The following is a 19011-nucleotide window of genomic DNA, read 5'->3' as shown; positions in this document are numbered from 1 at the left end:
TCTAATATCCCGCCAGCTTAATAAGGGGGAGGGGGGTGAGAGTTTTGTCCAATCTATCGCTCCCCTCACCCCCTTTCCCGGTACAGGGTAGCCAAACGGAAATATCCTTTGATTAACCTCCCTCTCTTTCCTTTGCCTTTGTCTCCCTTTTTCCTTTTTTTTTTTTGGTCCCAAATATGGAATTTGGGATTTTGGGTTCTTTTGATAGCGTCCCATGTATTTGGCTTTCAACACATATATAACAATTGGTTAAAATATTTAGTTAGTTCATTTTAGTTGACGCGTCGGCCAGAGAGTGGGTATGCCCCGTCACCGGGTCTCAATTTCGTGTGAAGTTTTCATCGTATAAAAACAACTGCTGTTTGACATATGTTCTGGTTTTAGTTTTGCTACCTTCTTTTTCTCTACAGTCTATCGTACACTCATCAGGAATGTCTCTGTAGCTCTCGCATTTCTCTTTCCTTTGTTTAATTATGGTGGCGCGAGCTCTTAGGAGAGTACGTCATGTCTGTGAAAGACCTATTTCGGGATTTTTTGGTGTTGCTGATGGGGAGAGCGCAAGAACTGACACGAAGACAAAAGCTTTGTGGCAACTGCTATATTGCAAGTGTGCTAAAGCAATTGCTAGGGGTCCCTTCTGGACATTTGTGTGTTTCAATGTGCACGCTATCAATGGGCTCATGGCAGTCAAAAAAAACGATTTCAAGTTAAAGCCGAAGCAAAACAGCAATGAAATGACCAGAGAGAGGGACAGACTACAGTAGTGGTCAATACGAGGAAGACTTTATTCATGGGATGTTTGAATGAATCAAGCACTTTGGCACCACTTTATTTGCATTTTTCTCAGACCACCATTTTAGGAGACTTTTGTACCTTTTTCTAAAGAAAAAACTGCTGCATGCATGTGAACTACATTTTTTAACGTGTCAGCTAATGCCTCGTACAACTTTGGGGCTAGCAAGAATATCTGCAAGCTAATTATAGTTTAGAAAACAAATAAAAAGTATGTCGTACTGTCAGGTGCACTATGTAAAAAATGAAAAAGGTATTTTTTGCCCCAATAATGTCACGTATCTACATAGTTCTAGTGGCACTTATGCAGCATACCATTGCCTTCTTTTTGCGACGAGAGCTCTACAACTAATAATTAAGACAGAAAAGTATCCTCAACTATAACTGACACCATATGAAGAATTTAAAAAGCACAGCCATGTCCATCAGTCCTCTGATTGCAATTCATACGATTGCAATTTTTCCATACCACCATTCAAAGTCTCACCCCACCTGCACCTTAAGGCAAGAATTTTTCGGAAATGCATATAGCCCAGCCTTTAGACACCATCTTCAGCCTGGAAGATCAGTATAGTCGGCAAACACAAACAAAGTGACATGTTGTAAGTCGTTCGAAAAGTTTTCAGGACATGAAAAGACGGAGAACAGCGAATGTGCTCGCCGCGCCGGCACAGAGAATTCGAAAGAGCGTGGTTCTGCCTGTGATTCCGACCAGGGTGGTGGTGTGCGCTTGTTGGTCTGTCATATCGAATTGGCGCGAAGTACAGCGCAACACGAGAACAGAAGGAGGAACGACAAACACACAGCGGTTGCATTCAAGAAGGAAATTTTGTTTCGGCACCAGCTGTACTAAAGCCCTAGCGATGTACTTCACAAACCACCTGTCAATAACCATTTTGAGGGAAGATACCAAATACAAGAAAAGGAAAAAGCGTTCTAAAATCTCGCAAAAAAGACCGCGCGCACAACCGCGGGCCGTCGGGATACATTTTATATACGGGAAGCACTTATCCAGGCATGCGTCGATATATTCAATTTCCTTAACCGACAATGATGTGGAAGGTTTGATGCTGCACTGGTCAGAGGAAGAGGTTTTAGATGCTCAGCTTCTAGATTAACATCGTCAGCACAGAGTTGCTTTCACTTAGAAACTATTGCGTATATTTGAAGCGGGCGAAGCAGCCACACACAAAGCGCTTTGTGCCTGTTGTTCCTTCGTGTGTCCTCGTGTTGCGCTATGCACTTAATCCCAATTTAATACAGTCTGCCTACACGTGATCGTCTTATTGCGCCATCTATGAATTTCAGGGTTTATGACTAAACCTGAGAAGGCATTCAGTTTCTTCGCGACTCCCACGTATCCTATATATACTCTTGTGGGCGATGGTACGTGAAAGTGGCACGTGACACTTGCGCCTCATCGACTACAAGCTCACCTATCCGGAAGCTTTCAAAAAGATCCATTCGAAGCCTAGAGTTAACCGCACATATTCTAAGATAATGTGATGTATGTGCAATGCGTTGCAATAAACCGCGATTCGTTGCTTAGTTGATTCGTAATATTTCGTGCAGGTGTCAGAGTGAGCGGAGCAGGGCTAGGGGGCTAGGGTGCCTCGATGCGTTCCCTGAGCGCATTGAGGCACCCTAGACAGGACGAGGATGCGGAAGGGTAATCATGGTCAGACACCGCGCGTCTCTGTTACAGCTAGAACGTTTGTCTGAGGCCGCTCAATCACCCTGCACCGCCTACTTCATTCCTTTCGGCCGCTCCAAGCCCGCTAGGTAAAATTAGAAGAAAATAAAAGGAAGCCGCCTTGTTCAGCAACCTCAGTGCTGCTGTGACAGTTTGCGGCTTCACCGTTTCATTCCCGTTTGCTAGAAATGCATCGTAATGTTCCGCGGCATCTTAAGGAACGCCAGGGTGTTCGTTATTCATCTTGTCCGATGCATGCCTGAAGCGACGCACCTCGCAGCTGCAGCAAACGTCCTAAACTGGCTCGCCAAAACAACGCGTTGTTTCGTTTGTCGAAGACAGAACAGTGCTTACTAATTAAGTAAAGGGCCCGCCATGCACGCAATGTGGTCCGGCTAATTCGCGGCGAAGGGCGCCAATGACTCCAACATCGCCACTCCGCGATGCCACTGCGACGCAACGCGGGAGCCCCGCTTTCCAAAAGGCGCCGAGGAGCAGTCTCTCCTTGCCCGCGACACGACCAGGAACCAAAGGCCCCCGCCGCCAGCAAAAAACGTTTGTGGCGGGCTATGTCGCAAAAACTAAATAGCGTTCCCACCCTCCCCATCGGGATGATCAAATGACAGCCGAGCAATAATGACGCCTTCGAAAGCGGCGCTCGGTCTGTCGGCACACTTTGAGTGGAACCTCCGCAAAAGCGCCGCGCGGGCGTTGAGATCAAATGAACGCGGCACTGGCGTTAAGCGACCAAATTTGGCCAGTCGCGTGCGTAAACTTGGGCACGCGGTAAATTTTGATAATCAGCTGCTATTTGAAGAGCTATACCAGTCATTGCTGAGGGCCACGAAGGCCGGGTTTTGAGCACGAGACGCTTAAGGTCCCCATCCTAAAAGGCGCGCGATTCTCATTCGGCAAAATTTGCCTTGATATTTTCGCCGACGCCACCTCTGTTCTCGTTCACCGAACGCGTGGCTGTGGAGCAAGCGATCACCCATGGCATAATTGAATGACCCATCGACATTTACAGACTACTCGTGGCGAAGGCTACGAGGTTAAGCGTTGTAATAAACGCTGTTAGCGTGCTTATACGGCTAAATGAAATTACTCATCCACACAATTCTGCGAAAACTAGCACTTCAGAGAACTGTGCGAGGAAACTCAAATGACTTCAGGGACACAAGTTTGCGTCAATATGGCCAGGGAAGTGAACTTCTACACGATCTGAGGGTTACTGGGAAGCACGCTTCTCCGTTAACCGCCAAATTCTTGCTTCTCTGCAGTAAGTTTCTGTGTATGGCTCTCACGCACAATTCCTATTAGTTGAGATCTCTTTATTTCACGAGCACGCTGAAGTGATAGAAATTTGGCTCTTTCGTAGCGAGCGCATACAGTTGGCCATGATGAAAGAGAAATGTTTGTTTGCTTAAATGCTTTATTCATCACCATATTGGGGAAACCAATACTAACCGCAGCAATGCATTGGAAACGTCCCGTATTCAGTCAGTGAATCGGCATGCAAAAGTGCAATGAGCGGAGCAAATGATTTCAGCGTTAGATATTTCGTCATCGTTAATCGCTTGCGCAATGTCCGAGCCTATCTGGAAACAGGTAGGCACTTTTCATTCTGCGCTTAACCCTATATACTCGGTGTCGAGACAGGCGCAATTTCTTTTCTATACAAGAAGTATCAAACTTGGAAGTTCAAGTGTTAAAGTCAATTTTTGTTCAATGGTCGGGATACGTTCAGAAAAATGGAGCAAGAAAGTAATGGCATATTTTTAAGCTTCACACAATCAGGAAGCCCTTTGCATTAAATAAATCCATGGCATTCGATTATATGCAGCAGCCAATCGCTGCTAAAGCATTAATGCGTATCAGCTACTGAAAGCGCACAGAATTAGATAACAAAATAGGTATAACATGCCGATTTACGCAAAGACAATACAATTCTGATGTCTAAATGCAACAAAGTGTAACATGTTTTCTATAAGAGAAGACGTTGCGCAGAGCCTAATGCAAGAGAAAGCACGTAGTGACGCAGATTTCATTTCGCATACACTATGCTGTTCTAGTATACGGTGTATCAGCGAAAAGGAAGGCAGCTTACAATCACTGTCATTTTCGAATCGAGTAGCCGCGTTTGGTTCATTCAGTTCTGGTACTATTTGTAACATCACCACTAGTTCAAAATCAATAAACGCGTCCTGGTGAACAAGTCCAAACATTTGATGGCTGTTGCTCTGTGTTTTACGAAATGAAGATGTTGAATTAGCAATGAGGAAGGTGCAAACTCAGTATACTGTATAGTAATGGGCGACTTCAATGCAAAAGTGGGGAAAAAGCATGCTGGTTAGCAAGCAGTTGGCAACTACGGCATCGATTCTAGGAACACTAGAGGAGAGATGTTGGTAAAATTCACAGAAAGGAATAGGCTCCGAATAATGAATACCTTCTTCAGGAAGCGCAGCAACAGGAAGTGGACCTGGAAAAGCCCTAATGGAGAGACAAGGAATGAAATAGATTGCATACTCTCTGCCGATCCCAGCATAGTGCAGGATGTAGAAGCGTTAGGTAGGATAAAGTGCAGTGACCATAGGTTAGTGAGTTCTATGATTTCTCTCAATTTGAAGAGAGAAAGAATAAAATAAGTCACGAAGAAACAGGCCAACCTAGACGCAGTAAGGGTAAAAGCAGACCAATTCAGGCTGGTGCTTGCAAACAAATATGCCGCTTTAGAACAGGAAGATGAAGACAACATAGAGGTAATGAATGAAACAGCAACTAGGCTGATCTCGGAAGCAGCAATTGAAGGCACCAAGGCAACCAGTAGGTAAGCTCTCCCAAGTATTAAAGGACCTAATAAAGAAACGGCATAACAGTACAGTGTCAAACTCAAGAGATCAGACAGAATTCGCTGAACTGTCGAAACTGATCAACAAGAAAAAAGTAAGGGATATCCGAAATTATAACGGGGAAAAGATTGAGGAAGCGGTAAAGTATGGACGCAGCATAAAATCAGTGAGAAGAAAACTTGGCATAGTACAAGGCAACTAGGCTGATCTCAGAAGTCTAGGAGTGAGGATTAACGACGAATATCTCAACAACCTTAGGTTTGCAGATGACATTGTCCTATTCAGCAACAATTGGAACGATATACAGATAATGATTAACGATTAATGTATGCACTGATGGATAAGCAAGGTAATATCATCAGCAGTTTCGATGACATAATAAAAGCAGCGGAAGAATTCTATACTGACCTGTACATTTCCCAGAGCAGCCATGCTACTTTCATTCGAAGTAGTGATGAACAGGATACAGAGGCTCCTTCTATAACTATCAATGAAGTTAGAAGGGTCTTGCAAGACATGACCAGGGGAAAAGCTGCTGGAGAAGATGGAATAACAGTTGATTTAATCAAAGATGGAGGAGACATGCTTGAAAAGCTTGCGGCCCTTTATACGCAATGCCGCACGACTTCAAGTGTCGACTTCAAGTCGAGAGCTGGAGGAACGCCATCATTATACTAATCCATAAGAAGAGAGACGTTAGAGAACTGAAGAATTATAGACCCATTAGCTTGCTTTCAGTATTGTATGAAATACTCACCAAGATAATTTCCAATAGAATCAGGGCAACACTTGACTTCAGCCAACCAAGAGAACAGGCTGGCTTCAGGAAGGGATATTCTACGATGGATCATATTCATGTCATCAATCTGGTAATAGAGAAATCTGCGGAGTACAATCAACCTCTCTATATGGCTTTCATAGATTATGAAAAGCATTTGATTCAGTAGAGATACCAGCAGTCATAGAGGCACTGCGAAATCAAGGAGTACAGGAGGCATACGTGAACATCTTGGCAAATATCGACAAGGATTGCACAGAAACCTTGGTTCTCCACAAGAAAAGTAGAAAGATGCCTATCAAGAAAGGGGTCAGGCAAGGAGACACACTCTCTCCAATGCTATTCACTGCATGCTTAGAAGAAGTATTCAAGCTCATAGACTGGGAAGGCTTAGGAGTGAGGATTAACGACGAATATCTCAACAACCTTCGGTTTGCAGATGACATTGTCCTATTCAGCAACAATGGGAATGAACTACAGCTAATGATTGAAGACCTTAACTGAAAAGGTGTAAAAGTGGGGTTCAAGATTAACATGCAGAAGACAAAGATAACGTTAAATAGCCTTTCAAGAGAGCAAGAATTCAGGATCGCCAGTCAGCGAGAACAAGTTAAGGACCGAAAAAAGAGCGATGGAACGAAAAACGTTAGGCCTAACGTTAAGAGACAGGAAGAGAGCGGTGTCGATCAGAGAACAAACATGGATAACTGATATTCCGGTTGACATTAAACGGAAAAAATGGAGCTGGGCAGGTCATGTATTACGTAGGATGGATAACCGGTGGACCACTAGAGTTACAAAATAGATACCAAGAGAAGGGAAGCGCAGTCGAGGACGGCAGAAAACTATAGGTGAGGTGATGAAGTTAGGAAATTTGTAGGCGCAAGCTGGAATCAGCTAGCGCAAGACAGGGGTAATTGGAGATCACAGGGAGAGGCCTTCGTGCTGCATTGTACATAAATATAGGCTGATGATGATGATGATGATGATGATGATGATGATGATGATGATGATGATGATGATGATGATGATGATGATGATGATCTGTGTTTGGTGCTCTTCGGCCACAGTTTTCCTTGCGCCAAAAAAAATTCTACTGCTAACTAAGAGCTGTTGCTCGAGCAACCAAGTGAACTGACACTGAGGTGTCTGTAAACGGGAATGGAATGGCGTAGAAATTAGGAGAATTTCATGAGTCTCGGGACCATATTTGAGGAGCAAGCAAGGCTTCTGTGGAAACCGCCGTACGCTGTAGCTCGCAGGGGGGACGTAATGAATGGTGCCTGTGTTCTTCTTCCTCTCTGTTGTGCCGTCCCGTGGCGCTGCATTTCAAGATGGTTCTTATGTCAAAATACCAACTAGCCCAACATTCGACTCTTTTAAAATGGTAAAGGTAGCCGCGCGGGAGGTTGAAAAAGGAGGCAGAACAAGCATGCATGTACGCCGGACGAGAGATATGAGGACGGCTATATATTACATCACAGGGCCCTGACAACACTGCCCCCCCATGGTACCCGTAACTATATATACAGCGTGTCCCAGCTATCAAGCAGCACGATTTAAAAAAAAGAGGAATGGCGTTACGCGAAGCAAACCTAGTGCGCATTGTTTCCAGTTAAGTGGAGTAGCCGCCAGTAAATTTTTGGTTATTGAGATGTAATTAGGTAATTGTAATTAATTATTTAAGTCGAGAAGTACTGTCCTAATTATCGAAGTGTTAATGAGAAAATTGTAGAGCAACATGAAAAACTCCCGATACAGCTTTCTGTTGCTCAATACGTGCTACATAAAAGCGTATTTACGGGCGTGAAAGAAGCCCGCGAATACACACAAAGTGCCTCGAGCGGCCAGTCGCGTGGCAATTCTGCGTGTATTCGCGGGCTCTTTTCACACTCGGCAAAACACATTTATGTAGCACGTATTGAGCAACAGAAAGCTGTATCGGGAGTTTTTCATGTTGCTCTACAATTTTCTCATTGACACTTTGATAATTAGGACAGTACTTCTCGAGTTAGATAATTAATTACACTTACCTAATTAAATCTCACTAACGAAAAATTACTGGCGGCTACTCCATTTAACTGGAAACAATGCGCACTAGGTTTGCTTCGCGTAACGCCATTCCTCTTTTTTTTTAATCGTGCTGCTTGATAGCTGGGACACCGTGTATATGCTTTCAGACATTTTATGCTTAACACTAGTTCCTACTACAGGATAGTTTTTTGTTTGTTTGTTTCAATGTGGGCTTTCTTTAAAATTAAGAAACCAGCCCCTTCTTTCAAGATGTGTGAAAGAATAAGTAAATATCGTCAGATCTCCCGATATTCAAACACGCGCTGTAGGCTCATGAGAGCGAGCAGTTGTGTCTTTAAGGGAGTCTGTAGGTTGTCCTGCAACATTCTTGTAATGACAAAGGTGGGCATAGCAGAAAGTCAACACATGCAATAGACTTTATAACTCTCTCTCTCTCTCGACCAAAAGAAGGTAATGGATTGGTGAAAGAGCCGGTCTCGTGACGTCTGCTTCTCTTGTGTTGAAGGTACGTTAATTATATCAAATGGGCGTATTTTAGGGATTACCACTCTCACATGTGATAAGAGCATCATCTAATGACTGTTTGACAAAAACAGTTTGAAAAATGGAACGAACGGACGCAGTCTGGTGGCTTCGCGTTTGAAAACGAATGCGAGTAACAACTATAGCGCTCTTTACAAACCAAACGAAGTTACAGCAATTAAAAAGTAAGTTCATATAAACACTTCTGAATAACATTTAATGAATGACAATCTCTTCAACTAGGGTGCCTCGATGTCAGCGCCGCACGGTATCGAGGCACCTTATCTTCAACAGCTTCGCCTCAGCTTCGACTTCAAACCAGCGACTGCTATCACTCCCTCGTGGTGCAATGGCCCAGGCAGGTTTCCTTCTCTCCATTTCTGTCTCTTTTACAGGAGAACCGGCAGCGCCACTTAATGCAAAACCAACGTTTCGTAAAACATCGACGCCTTTTCTACCAAGAGCGCCGCTGCGCCAGTGCCGCTTATCGTACTAACGGCTCTGATTTGCCTGACCTCCCCTGTCCGTAAGACGCGGACGAGAGAAGGAGCGGAAGAGGGTGGGCGCGGCAACGGGCCGGTATACCGGGCAGGCAACCGTCACCGCGACGCAGCAGCGGTCGATCGCTCCGGCAGTGGCGCAACCCGCTTCCCCCAGATTAGAGCGTCTCGTGGTCTCGTCGTCGCTAGACAGCTTGGCACCGCGACAGGATAAAAAAAAAGTGCTCCCGCGCGCTCGAGAAAAAAAAAAAAAAAAAAACCGCCTCGGGTGCATGCGCGTGCACACTCGTCGAAGGACGCGTATCGGAGAAGCAGCAGCGGCGCTGGCCGATGATCACGGCGGAGATAAAAAGGCAGCGGCGCAGACAACGCCGCGACCGAGTGCGACGCGGGACTGCGCAATTGCCGCAGCCGATCCTGGCCCGCGGTGGGAAGAGCTGAGCCGCCGCAACTTGTTGAGCGGCGGCGATCCGCTCGGGGCGAGCCGCTGTCGCCGCCGCACGCTCCAGATCTGCGCTCCTCGCGAGATTGAGAGGAAAGGTACTGCATGCTGGGTGTTGCGCGCACTTTCGAACGCGGTTACGCGAAATTTTGGCTTTTGAATATACTGTAGCCAGCCCTCGAGGCGGAGCGTTTCATGCGGAAGTGGTTCCTTGTCGATTTCTATCGATTGTAAGAGAAAAGTCAAGTGGTCGCCGCTGAAACCGTAAGTACGCAACCGGACGATATACTGCCGTGGAGAGTGAAAAGGAGAAATGGTGCGCAGTTTCAGAAGGGGAAAAATAAAATCCCCCAGCCTAAACAGCGAGCACACTTCACCTGCACCGGTACTGACACCGAAGCAGCGTTAGTGCCTCGGGACAAGTCGAACGGACTGATTTTACGAGGAAGTCCAGCATTTTCTGAAAAGGGGCAGACCGCGATATCGAGTTCTTTTTTTTCACTGTCAGAGCGCTTTGTGTCAACTCTCCTTACCCCCGCGGGTTCTTTTTATTTTTATTTTTTTTTCTCGGGTGTGTACCTCCTACCATAAGGTACCATCAGCATCCAAGGCCAGCCACCTGTCCTCTTCCTCTGGCACTGACTAGCACTCATAATCTAAACTTTGAAAAGACTTCTGACAATAGTGCGACAGCATTCAGAAATAAACGGAACAGAGCTCTGTGATATAGTGACCTACAGGTGAATAATTTTTAGTTCAAACTCATATGGCAGGCACTCTTTAGTCATGACCTGCAGCTTACCACTACCTTTAAGAATGATACAATCATCAGTGCTCTAGCGATACTAAATTGCGGAGTGGAAATTTGGAGAATAACAAAGAAACGCGAGAAAAAGCTGAGTGCTACGCAAGGAAGCTATATGGAACGAAAAATGATGGGCATGTTGTTAAGGTACAGGAAAACGGTGGTATGGAGCGCTTAGAAGTCAAACGTCTCTAGTTCTATTCTGATTGAGATTAAGAGGAAGAAGAGGAGTCGGGCGGGTCATGTGATGATGCAGCCGACAACCGGGGATCTATTATGGTAACAAAAAGGTCGCCAAGTGAAAAGGAAACGCATGCAGTTGAGGGACGCCAAAGAATTACATTATAGTGTGAGGAGATTAGGGAACTTGAAGGCATACGATGAAGTCAACTGACGCAACGCAATTGGAGTTCGCTGTCAGAGGTCTTCGTCCAGCAGCGGACATAAAATAGGATGATAAGAAGCAGAAAGGAAAATTAGCCTTGGTGTGTTCATAGCGAGGTGGCATCTCTAACACGTTTATGCCGAAAACGCCAGCAGATGCCGACTACATTTCGATGAGGTGTCGCACAAATGCAAGTTTACTCTCAAAACTATATATTCCCTTTCGTTTTCGCTACATTCGCTCGTCACGTATGTGCTGTCAGGAGCAAAAGTCTTGAAGCCAAGAGGCAACCAAACACCATCGTCGTATTGTCGCGCAGTCATGGCGGTCTGTGTTTCTTATACCGGTGTCACACGGGACACTTTCGATCGCGATCGAGCCCGATCGAGATCGAATTTCTCCATAGCGATTGGTTCACTTGCGCAGGTTCTGGAAGGGAGCCAATCGCAATAGCGAAATTCGATTCGGGTCGGGCCCCATCGCGATCGAAAGTGCCCCGTGTGACGCCGATATTACAGGTGTGCTGATAATCTTCCGTTCCGTTCAAAAAGAAAATGACATAGATCGCCGAACGTTTAACGTCATTCAATATACGCAGTAAACAAAGTTAATTTTCACAGTTCAACCAGCTCATCGTTTGGGAGAGTAGCAACATATATTAATAATTTTGTGAAGGTTGGTAGCTGAGAAGTTGTTCGGCTATGTTAAGAACTGCCAAAGCTCCATTATAACATTCGATACTTCTGTCTTTTTTTTTTCTTTTTTTTAATATAGAAACAGAGAATAGTTATATAAGACCGGGTGTTTCGGGTGACGATCAAGGGAGTGATTTTTTGTTTTCATGTGTAATAATTTCTTTGGCAGCATTATCAGCCGGCGGAGTCATCTCCTACCAAGCGATAACGTCTTTTTTGTTGTTCCGGAGAGCTATTGCTCTTTTGCTGGAAGAACTTCGAGACGGGGCTTTCTTGAATTGAAGGGGTGGCAGCAATAGCGGCAAGGGAAGGAGGACCAAACTGGCCCATCAGCGATGACAGTCGTTTACAGTTTCTTAACGTAACAGCGTAACCTTAATTCACGAACTCTTACATACCGCACTATTGTTGGCCTTCCTGCGGTAAAGCTTATCTGTACTAAGAAACACTTGTGACAAATATTCGCAGACTTCGGTGTGTGCAATCCCAAGCGCTCAGAACGCGTCTTGGTTTCCCAAGAAGTGCATATTCAATCGGGACAGTGGCCATTGCCACAGATTATCCCTACTGCAGTCTATATTGCTACTGATGCCCTGAGAGCACACATTCTGCACCTGATTCGGCTTCCCTCACACCATCTTGCTTGCCTGCCAGCAATGAGGCCACATTCAACATTTATCAAAAACATTGCAAAACATCAGGTAAATTGCCAGCACAATTCACGCTTGCTACACGACTATCAGCACCAGTGTGGTGTCTGCACCGGGGCATCAAATACAATTGATGATTCCGGACATCAAAAAGAACGCCGGGGCGCCGTTGCGAGCTCTAAAACAAGCGACCTTGGAGCATCTTTACAACGTGCACGGAACCTGGCAACATGTCTGCACAGATGGTTCGGTTAAATTCAAAAGCTCCGCGGCTGCAGTCGAAACTTGGAGAAATCAAGTTGACATTATGTACGACCACATCGAAGGGTGCAAAGCATGATTCACTTAAATTCATTTGTCAGGAGTCACCGCAACAATGAACAGCTTTCTGCGACTCCAAAGCATACAAAACGCAATGCACCATGGACCCATTGAACATCTGGTCTTGGAGACTCGACAGACCTATCACCGCAGCCATAACAAGGGACATTACATAATTTTTCAGTGGCTTCCTTCACACTGCAATATCAGCGAGAATGACCCCGCCTATGAAGCCGCCCGATCTGCACATGATGGCAGTCGATGTGTTTTGATTCCTCTTTCGCGAACTTACACTGCGGCTGGGCTGCGCTCAACGTCCCGTGAACATTGCCCTGTGGGACTCGAAGGTTTCCATCATGTGACGATTACTTTCGTTGCCCCCGGATCTATAGCTACATCTACCGTCTGGGTTAGCACGACGCGAACAGACCACTGTATACCGTATGTGGCTCGGCATCGCTTTTACTCTCTCCTATGCCTTCCTCATTAAAATGGCATGCGACGACACACGTGCGAGACATGCGCTGTGACGAGACACTCACACACATTATCTGTGTCTGGTCGCGCTGTAGTGCCCAGAGGCGAGTGGTATGCACCAGTAATGTAGCCAGATTTTTTTTCGGCATATAAACACATCAGTTTCACGGGGGGTCCGGTGTGCCACTCGCTGGCTACGCCACTGGTGTGCACAGTGCTGGCCCGACTGGGCAGTTGTCCACTATCCGAACAAAAAGGTCTCGGCCAGTGCTCCCAAAGAAACTCCGCGCAGAAGGCTTTATTCGCGCTGCTCAGGTTCCCGGGGTCTACGCACCTTCATGATAAACTCTAAGAGCACTGCCTGCTACCGCTGTATAGTGTACGCAGTTACCTTGTTTGCGCTTGTCTGTCTTTCTCTCTCCCTTCCCGCTTTCTTTCTTTTTTATCCCCCTACCCTTTCCCCCGTGAAGAACCGGAACCACTTGTAGTCAACCTTTGTTCCTTTCTATGCATCATTTCTCTCTCTTATTTCACGAACACCGATCAGTAATAATTGGACAACGTTCTGATCGGGCCGCTAAAAAAATCAGCGAAACCAAGTTGTACTTCTCTCCATGTCACGCCTTTTCAGCGTCCTAGCATTTTGGTGCATTGTCAGCTGCAATACTGCGTATCCGAAACTGATCAAGAGCCTTAAAAGCAGCGCAATTTCTGAATACTCTTGGTGTCCCAGAAACTAATTTAGCCGAGGTTCAGCTGGCTTCCAAGATAATGGCATGAACGTGATTAACACCCTTATTGGTTCCTCTCGGCCATCACCGCACGTTCGGTCCAGAGTTCTCCTGGATGTCATCTGGTGCACTATTTCCCAACTGTGGACTGTGGAGAGAAAGACAATGACGCTACGTGTAATTATGAATATACCAGGTGTTTCACGTAACTTGAATCGCGCTTTCTTTAAGTGGTAAATATTAAGCGATTGAGACCAAAGGCATATCGTTCATTGTCGTCCTGAGTTACTCAGACTATTTTGGATTAGCTAATTAGTTACGTTCAATTACACAAAATTTTAAATCTTACTTTTGTGGCATGAGTTTCATTGTAAATGTTGTAGAGCGTGTGCAGAAACACACAACGAAGTTGTTTTTCGGACGTTATCTTTCACGTGGTTCTTGATTATGGGCTTTGAAGAAAGCCCGCGAAATACGAAAAGGATGGCATCACTGCGCGCTTGCCCGTCTGGTTTTCCGAGCACTTAGGCTTGATTCCAAAAAATTAAGGCTGCATGTTCCTTTGTCTGTACAAGGTCCCGACGTCCAGGAAGTCACACCAGCGCGGTCAGAGATGATAAGCGATAGAATGGCGACGGAAGCGGATCGAAGCATACTCGTCGGCTACTTACACGACGGACATGCGCTCTTCGTCCTTTGGAGACACAATCGAGAGCACTTCAAACTAGGCGCCCAGGCGCGCTGTGATGTCTGTTTCTTTTTTCGTATTTCGCGGGCTCTCTTCCGAACCCGGAAGAAAGAGCCACGTAAGACATAACATCATGGAAACAACTTAGTAGAGTGTTTCCGAGCATTCACTGCAACTTTGCAATCAAACGTATGACCTTAAACGAATGTTTAAGATTTTGCTTAATTGAGCTCAGCAATTTAGCTAACTAATCACACTAAAAAAACGAGACGATTATGAACAACAAGCAATTGGTCTCAATGGTTCACTTAAGATGTACCAGTTTATTTTAAAGCTATAGGTTCAAATTACCTGAAGGACATAATTTGAAGAGCTTAGCACGTATTTTTAAGAACTTTCCCCAGCCTTTTCTGACATTACGTACGTGCTTTATTATTGATTTAACTTCAGACGCAGCACACAAACAGCAGCAAACTTAGGACAGCAGAGACTGACAAGCAACACATTGTCTTTAGATTGTACTTACTTTTTCAGCGATTTTGCTATTGCCCATTTCGCCTGCTGCAAGAACTATGCTGAATAAACACGCTCAAATCAAGAACCAAACAAGGATACGGCGTCTTGCACTGCTTCACGAAGGCGGCGCAATTACCACATAATTCCTTTTTATCATGCTTTCTTCTTTTTTTTTTCTTTTTTGAAGTTGCGTTTTCTCCATCCATCAGCACCTTTAAATCATTTTTCTCAAACAGAATTTATTTTTCGTAAAACATGATGTAATATTCGTAAAATCACAAAACAAGCCCAAAGTCGTAAACTTTACAAAAAAATCGGGAGAGTTGGCAAGTCTACCATATCATAACGATCATGCACATTCGCGGCTTGAAAATTTCTACAAGGAAATGTTCACCTTCGGGAAAGTGGAGTTGATAACTCGGAAGGGTCACCCGGCGCGAGTCGCAAGATATAAAAATTGATTTCCACTGCTCGAACCCCGTTAGTGTGCATTGTAATCTCAGAATATCTGTTTTCGGCCAACTGCTTTCATTGAAATGGGGCTCACACGGCCTGTCGCAGTAGCTTTATCCGGGCGAGATCAGTCGAAAGAAAAGAAAGGAGCAGAAAAACAAGAGGGGAAGAAAAAAAAAAAGGCAGGAAAGCGTGTGTGCAAGCGTAACGTCAGTTTATTGCGTTCCTATAACGTATTGCAGCAGGTTTCGCGACTGTAACGTCGCGGTCAGCAGCGCTGAACAGCAATGGATGGCAGCCATGGCGGACAGGCAACCCGTAAATGCTCATTATTTCCTGGAACCTACACAATCAGGCAGGGTTTCATCGAGCTGCTGCGAATAAACATGTAATAGTCAGAACGTTGATTTCTGGTCGTCAACGCAATCAAGTATGGAAAACGATATTGCAAGGTTTAATTATTTCTTTTTTCTGATTTCGCACGCCAATGAAACTGCTCATAAACGTAGTTATTTATGATTCTGGAATATATGACGTGCCAGCGACATATTACACGTGCTCGTTTATCGCACACCAAATGCGCTTTTAAGCTCTACCATTAATACATACATCTTAGTGACGGAATTTTTTTTTTTTTTTGAGCGTCTTGATGACGAAGAAGTTCTTCTTCTTTGTGGGGTTTTACGTGCCAAAACCAGTTCTGATTATGAGGCACGCCGTAGTGAAGGGCTCCGGATTAATTTTGACCACCTGGGATTCTTTAACGTGCATTACAACGCAAGTACACGGGCGTTTTATATTTCGCCTCCATCGAAATGCGGCCGCCGCATTTTCTTCCCCAGTTGCTTCCGCATCTTCGCTAAAATACCGCATACCCTCAACCACCAGCCACACTCCAATGACCCTCAGTGTTAGAAAAGCGCTCTACTCGGGACACCGTGGCGCCACCCTCCGATCACTGGCAGAGGCTGAAGAAAAAGTGGGGCGTCTGCGACATCGCGAGAGGGAGACTCCAAAGGTAGACCGCGTGCCGTTTTACTGTAGAGAATGAGTGAGACGCAATGCAGGATGCCACCGCTAGAAACTTCTGGAAACGTTTAACAAGCAGCAACTTCACGTGCGGTCCAATATCTTCTCTTCAGACGATTATTCAAGAATACCATAAGGGGTTTCGACAATGTTATGCAAAGTTAACGATCCACTATTAATTACGCCACATTACGTTCGTACATTGGTTGAGGTCAACTGATTGATTTCTTCATTATATATACTGGAAATGTTGGCAACAAATATGCAAGGGCCTCTCCGCAACAATGAATAATTGAAAAAATGAGTGATGAAACGAATCCTTGCAGCATTAGCAGCTGGTGTGTGTGTGTGTGTGTGTGTGTGTGTGTGTGTGTGTGTGTGTGTGTGTGTGTGTGTGTGTGTGTGTGTGTGTGTGTGTGTGTGTGTGTGTGTGTGTGTGTGTGTGTGTGTGTGTGTGTGTGTGTGTGTGTGTGTGTGTGTGTGTGTGTGTGTGTGTGTGTGTGTGTGTGTGTGTGTGTGTGTGTGTGTGTGTGTGTGTGTGTGTGTGTGTGTGTGTGTGTGTGTGTGTGTGTGTGTGTGTGTGTGTGTGTGTGTGTGTGTGTGTGTGTGTGTGTGTGTGTGTGTGTGTGTGTGTGTGTGTGTGTGTGTGTGTGTGTGTGTGTGTGTGTGTGTGTGTGTGTGTGTGTGTGTGTGTGTGTGTGTGTGTGTGTGTGTGTGTGTGTGTGTGTGTGTGTGTGGAGGGGGGGGGGGGCATGCATGCGTGCGCGCTCTCGCGCGTTGGGTCGCACATTGGGGACGTACTCTCTAGTCTTTCAATAAAACGGACAACTCAAGCGTTCTTTTTTTCGGCCATTTGTTAGGATTTCTGGATGTTCAAATTATATAGATCCTCCTGTCACATGTACGTTCGGTCGACTTGCTTAGAAACTTGGCCAAATTTTTAAATAATGAGAAAACGAAGTATGGAACCTCAAACTGAGCTGAGTAGTGATGCCGTCAGGATACGTGACCGCGAAGAGCGTCGGCGCAGCATCCTCCTTCAAGTGCTTACCATATTTTGGTCTTGTGAGCCTGAAAGCTTCCGTCAGGTTCAAATATGAGGAAGTAAGAAAAAAAATTTTAAAGCCGTTCAACAACCTGCGCAATTCCATAAAAAGGTGTGGGTATACTTAATACTCCTTGCTAACAGGCCGAACAGTGGCTCCTTGCAACGACAACCATTTGTACGGAACGGCTACTTGGCAAACACCTGTTCCTTGGTCACCATGGTCTACTTGCACGCGATTACGTCAGAAAGAACCGGGTGGTCAATTAAAAGATCGCACACTTCCGTGCACAAATAGGGATTATATATGACAACCTTTAAAATTAAAATGTGAGTGAAACTAAACAATTTGTGTCGTACCGCTTGGCATAGATTATCAGAGTGACAAAGAGACGGGTAGAAGGAATTTGGTGAACATCCGTTGAAACCAAAAAATCTCCGGTGTTGCTCTTTAAACAGCCTCCCGTGTGTCCAATGTAATGACTGCTGCAGGGCAGAGAGGTAACGGCTGCTGCAGACAGTTCGTCCACCACATTATTTCCGCACGGAACAAATTCGCGTATGAGGCCTACTTTTTTTTTTTTTTTTTTTTTGCACTCCGATAACCCTCGATAACTGGACTTGCGCAGTAGATAGTTCACTCTGAAGCTTACACTGTTCCTGATATTCTTCTTTTATTTATTCTTTTTTTATTATTTGTGAAATGCGTATAACTTCGAGAAGAGACTTCCGTTTCACGGCGGAGGCCGGCAATGCATTGTGAGTGACGTACGCCTTCGCAGCGGAATCGGGTGCTCTCCGGATGGTGTACGCTGTATGGGGAAATGTTTCGATAGCTGGCCCCATCAGACTATCGAATTTATATTAGAAACTTAACAGTCTCTGCGTTAATTCGCCATCCATTGCGCTGACACCATAGCGAGATTGTGTACATCAATCGGTTTGGATGGTTCGACATGCACACAGTTACCACGTGGTCTTAAAGGGATATTTCGAACCTCTTCTTAATAAGAGGCGTTTACGTGTTTTCTTCTTGCTGCACACGCATACATACATATATATATATATATATATATATATATATATTGTATATACTTTATACAATAAATATACAATATGAGAAAACACCTAAAAGCGTCTAATTAAGAAGAGGCTCGAAATATCACTTTAAGGCCACGTGGTAACTGTGTGCATGTCGAACCATCAAAACCGATTGATGTACATAATCTCGCTATGATGTCAGCGCAATGGATGGCGAATATATATATATATATATATATATATATATATATATGTGTGTGTGTGTGTGTGTGTGTGTGTGTGTGTGTGTGTGTGTGTGTGTGTGTGTGTGTGTGTGTGTGTGTGTGTGTGTGTGTGTGTGTGTGTGTGTGTGTGTGTGTGTGTGTGTGTGTGTGTGTGTGTGTGTGTGTGTGTGTGTGTGTGTGTGTGCGTGCGTGCGTGTGTGTGTGTGCGTGCGAGCGTGTAACAAAAACGCTGATTTGTGGCTTATGAACACATGACGTGTTAAGAACATGAAGTTGTGTTTCGCAATTGATCTTTAACCAGATCAGTACGCTCGGGGGAAGAAATGGGAGCGGAGGTT

The 19011-nt window shown here is 45.1% G+C and overlaps 1 protein-coding gene across 1 annotated transcript in view; it reads left to right on the top strand.

Moving 5' to 3' along the window:
• Window positions 1-9443: 9443 nt before the first annotated feature.
• LOC119436303 (cubilin-like) overlaps window positions 9444-19011 on the top strand; it is a 69749-nt gene continuing 60181 nt past the window's right edge. The window contains exon 1 of the mRNA XM_037703118.2: window positions 9444-9711. Within this exon, the coding sequence (XP_037559046.2) occupies window positions 9444-9711 (268 nt within the window). The remainder of the gene's footprint in view (window positions 9712-19011) is intronic.

The sequence above is a fragment of the Dermacentor silvarum genome, chromosome 1 (assembly GCF_013339745.2).
Source record: "Dermacentor silvarum isolate Dsil-2018 chromosome 1, BIME_Dsil_1.4, whole genome shotgun sequence".
NCBI classification, from domain to species: Eukaryota; Metazoa; Arthropoda; class Arachnida; order Ixodida; family Ixodidae; genus Dermacentor; species Dermacentor silvarum.
Note: the sequence above shows the minus strand (reverse complement) of the source record. Positions and strands in the feature narration are given on the sequence as shown.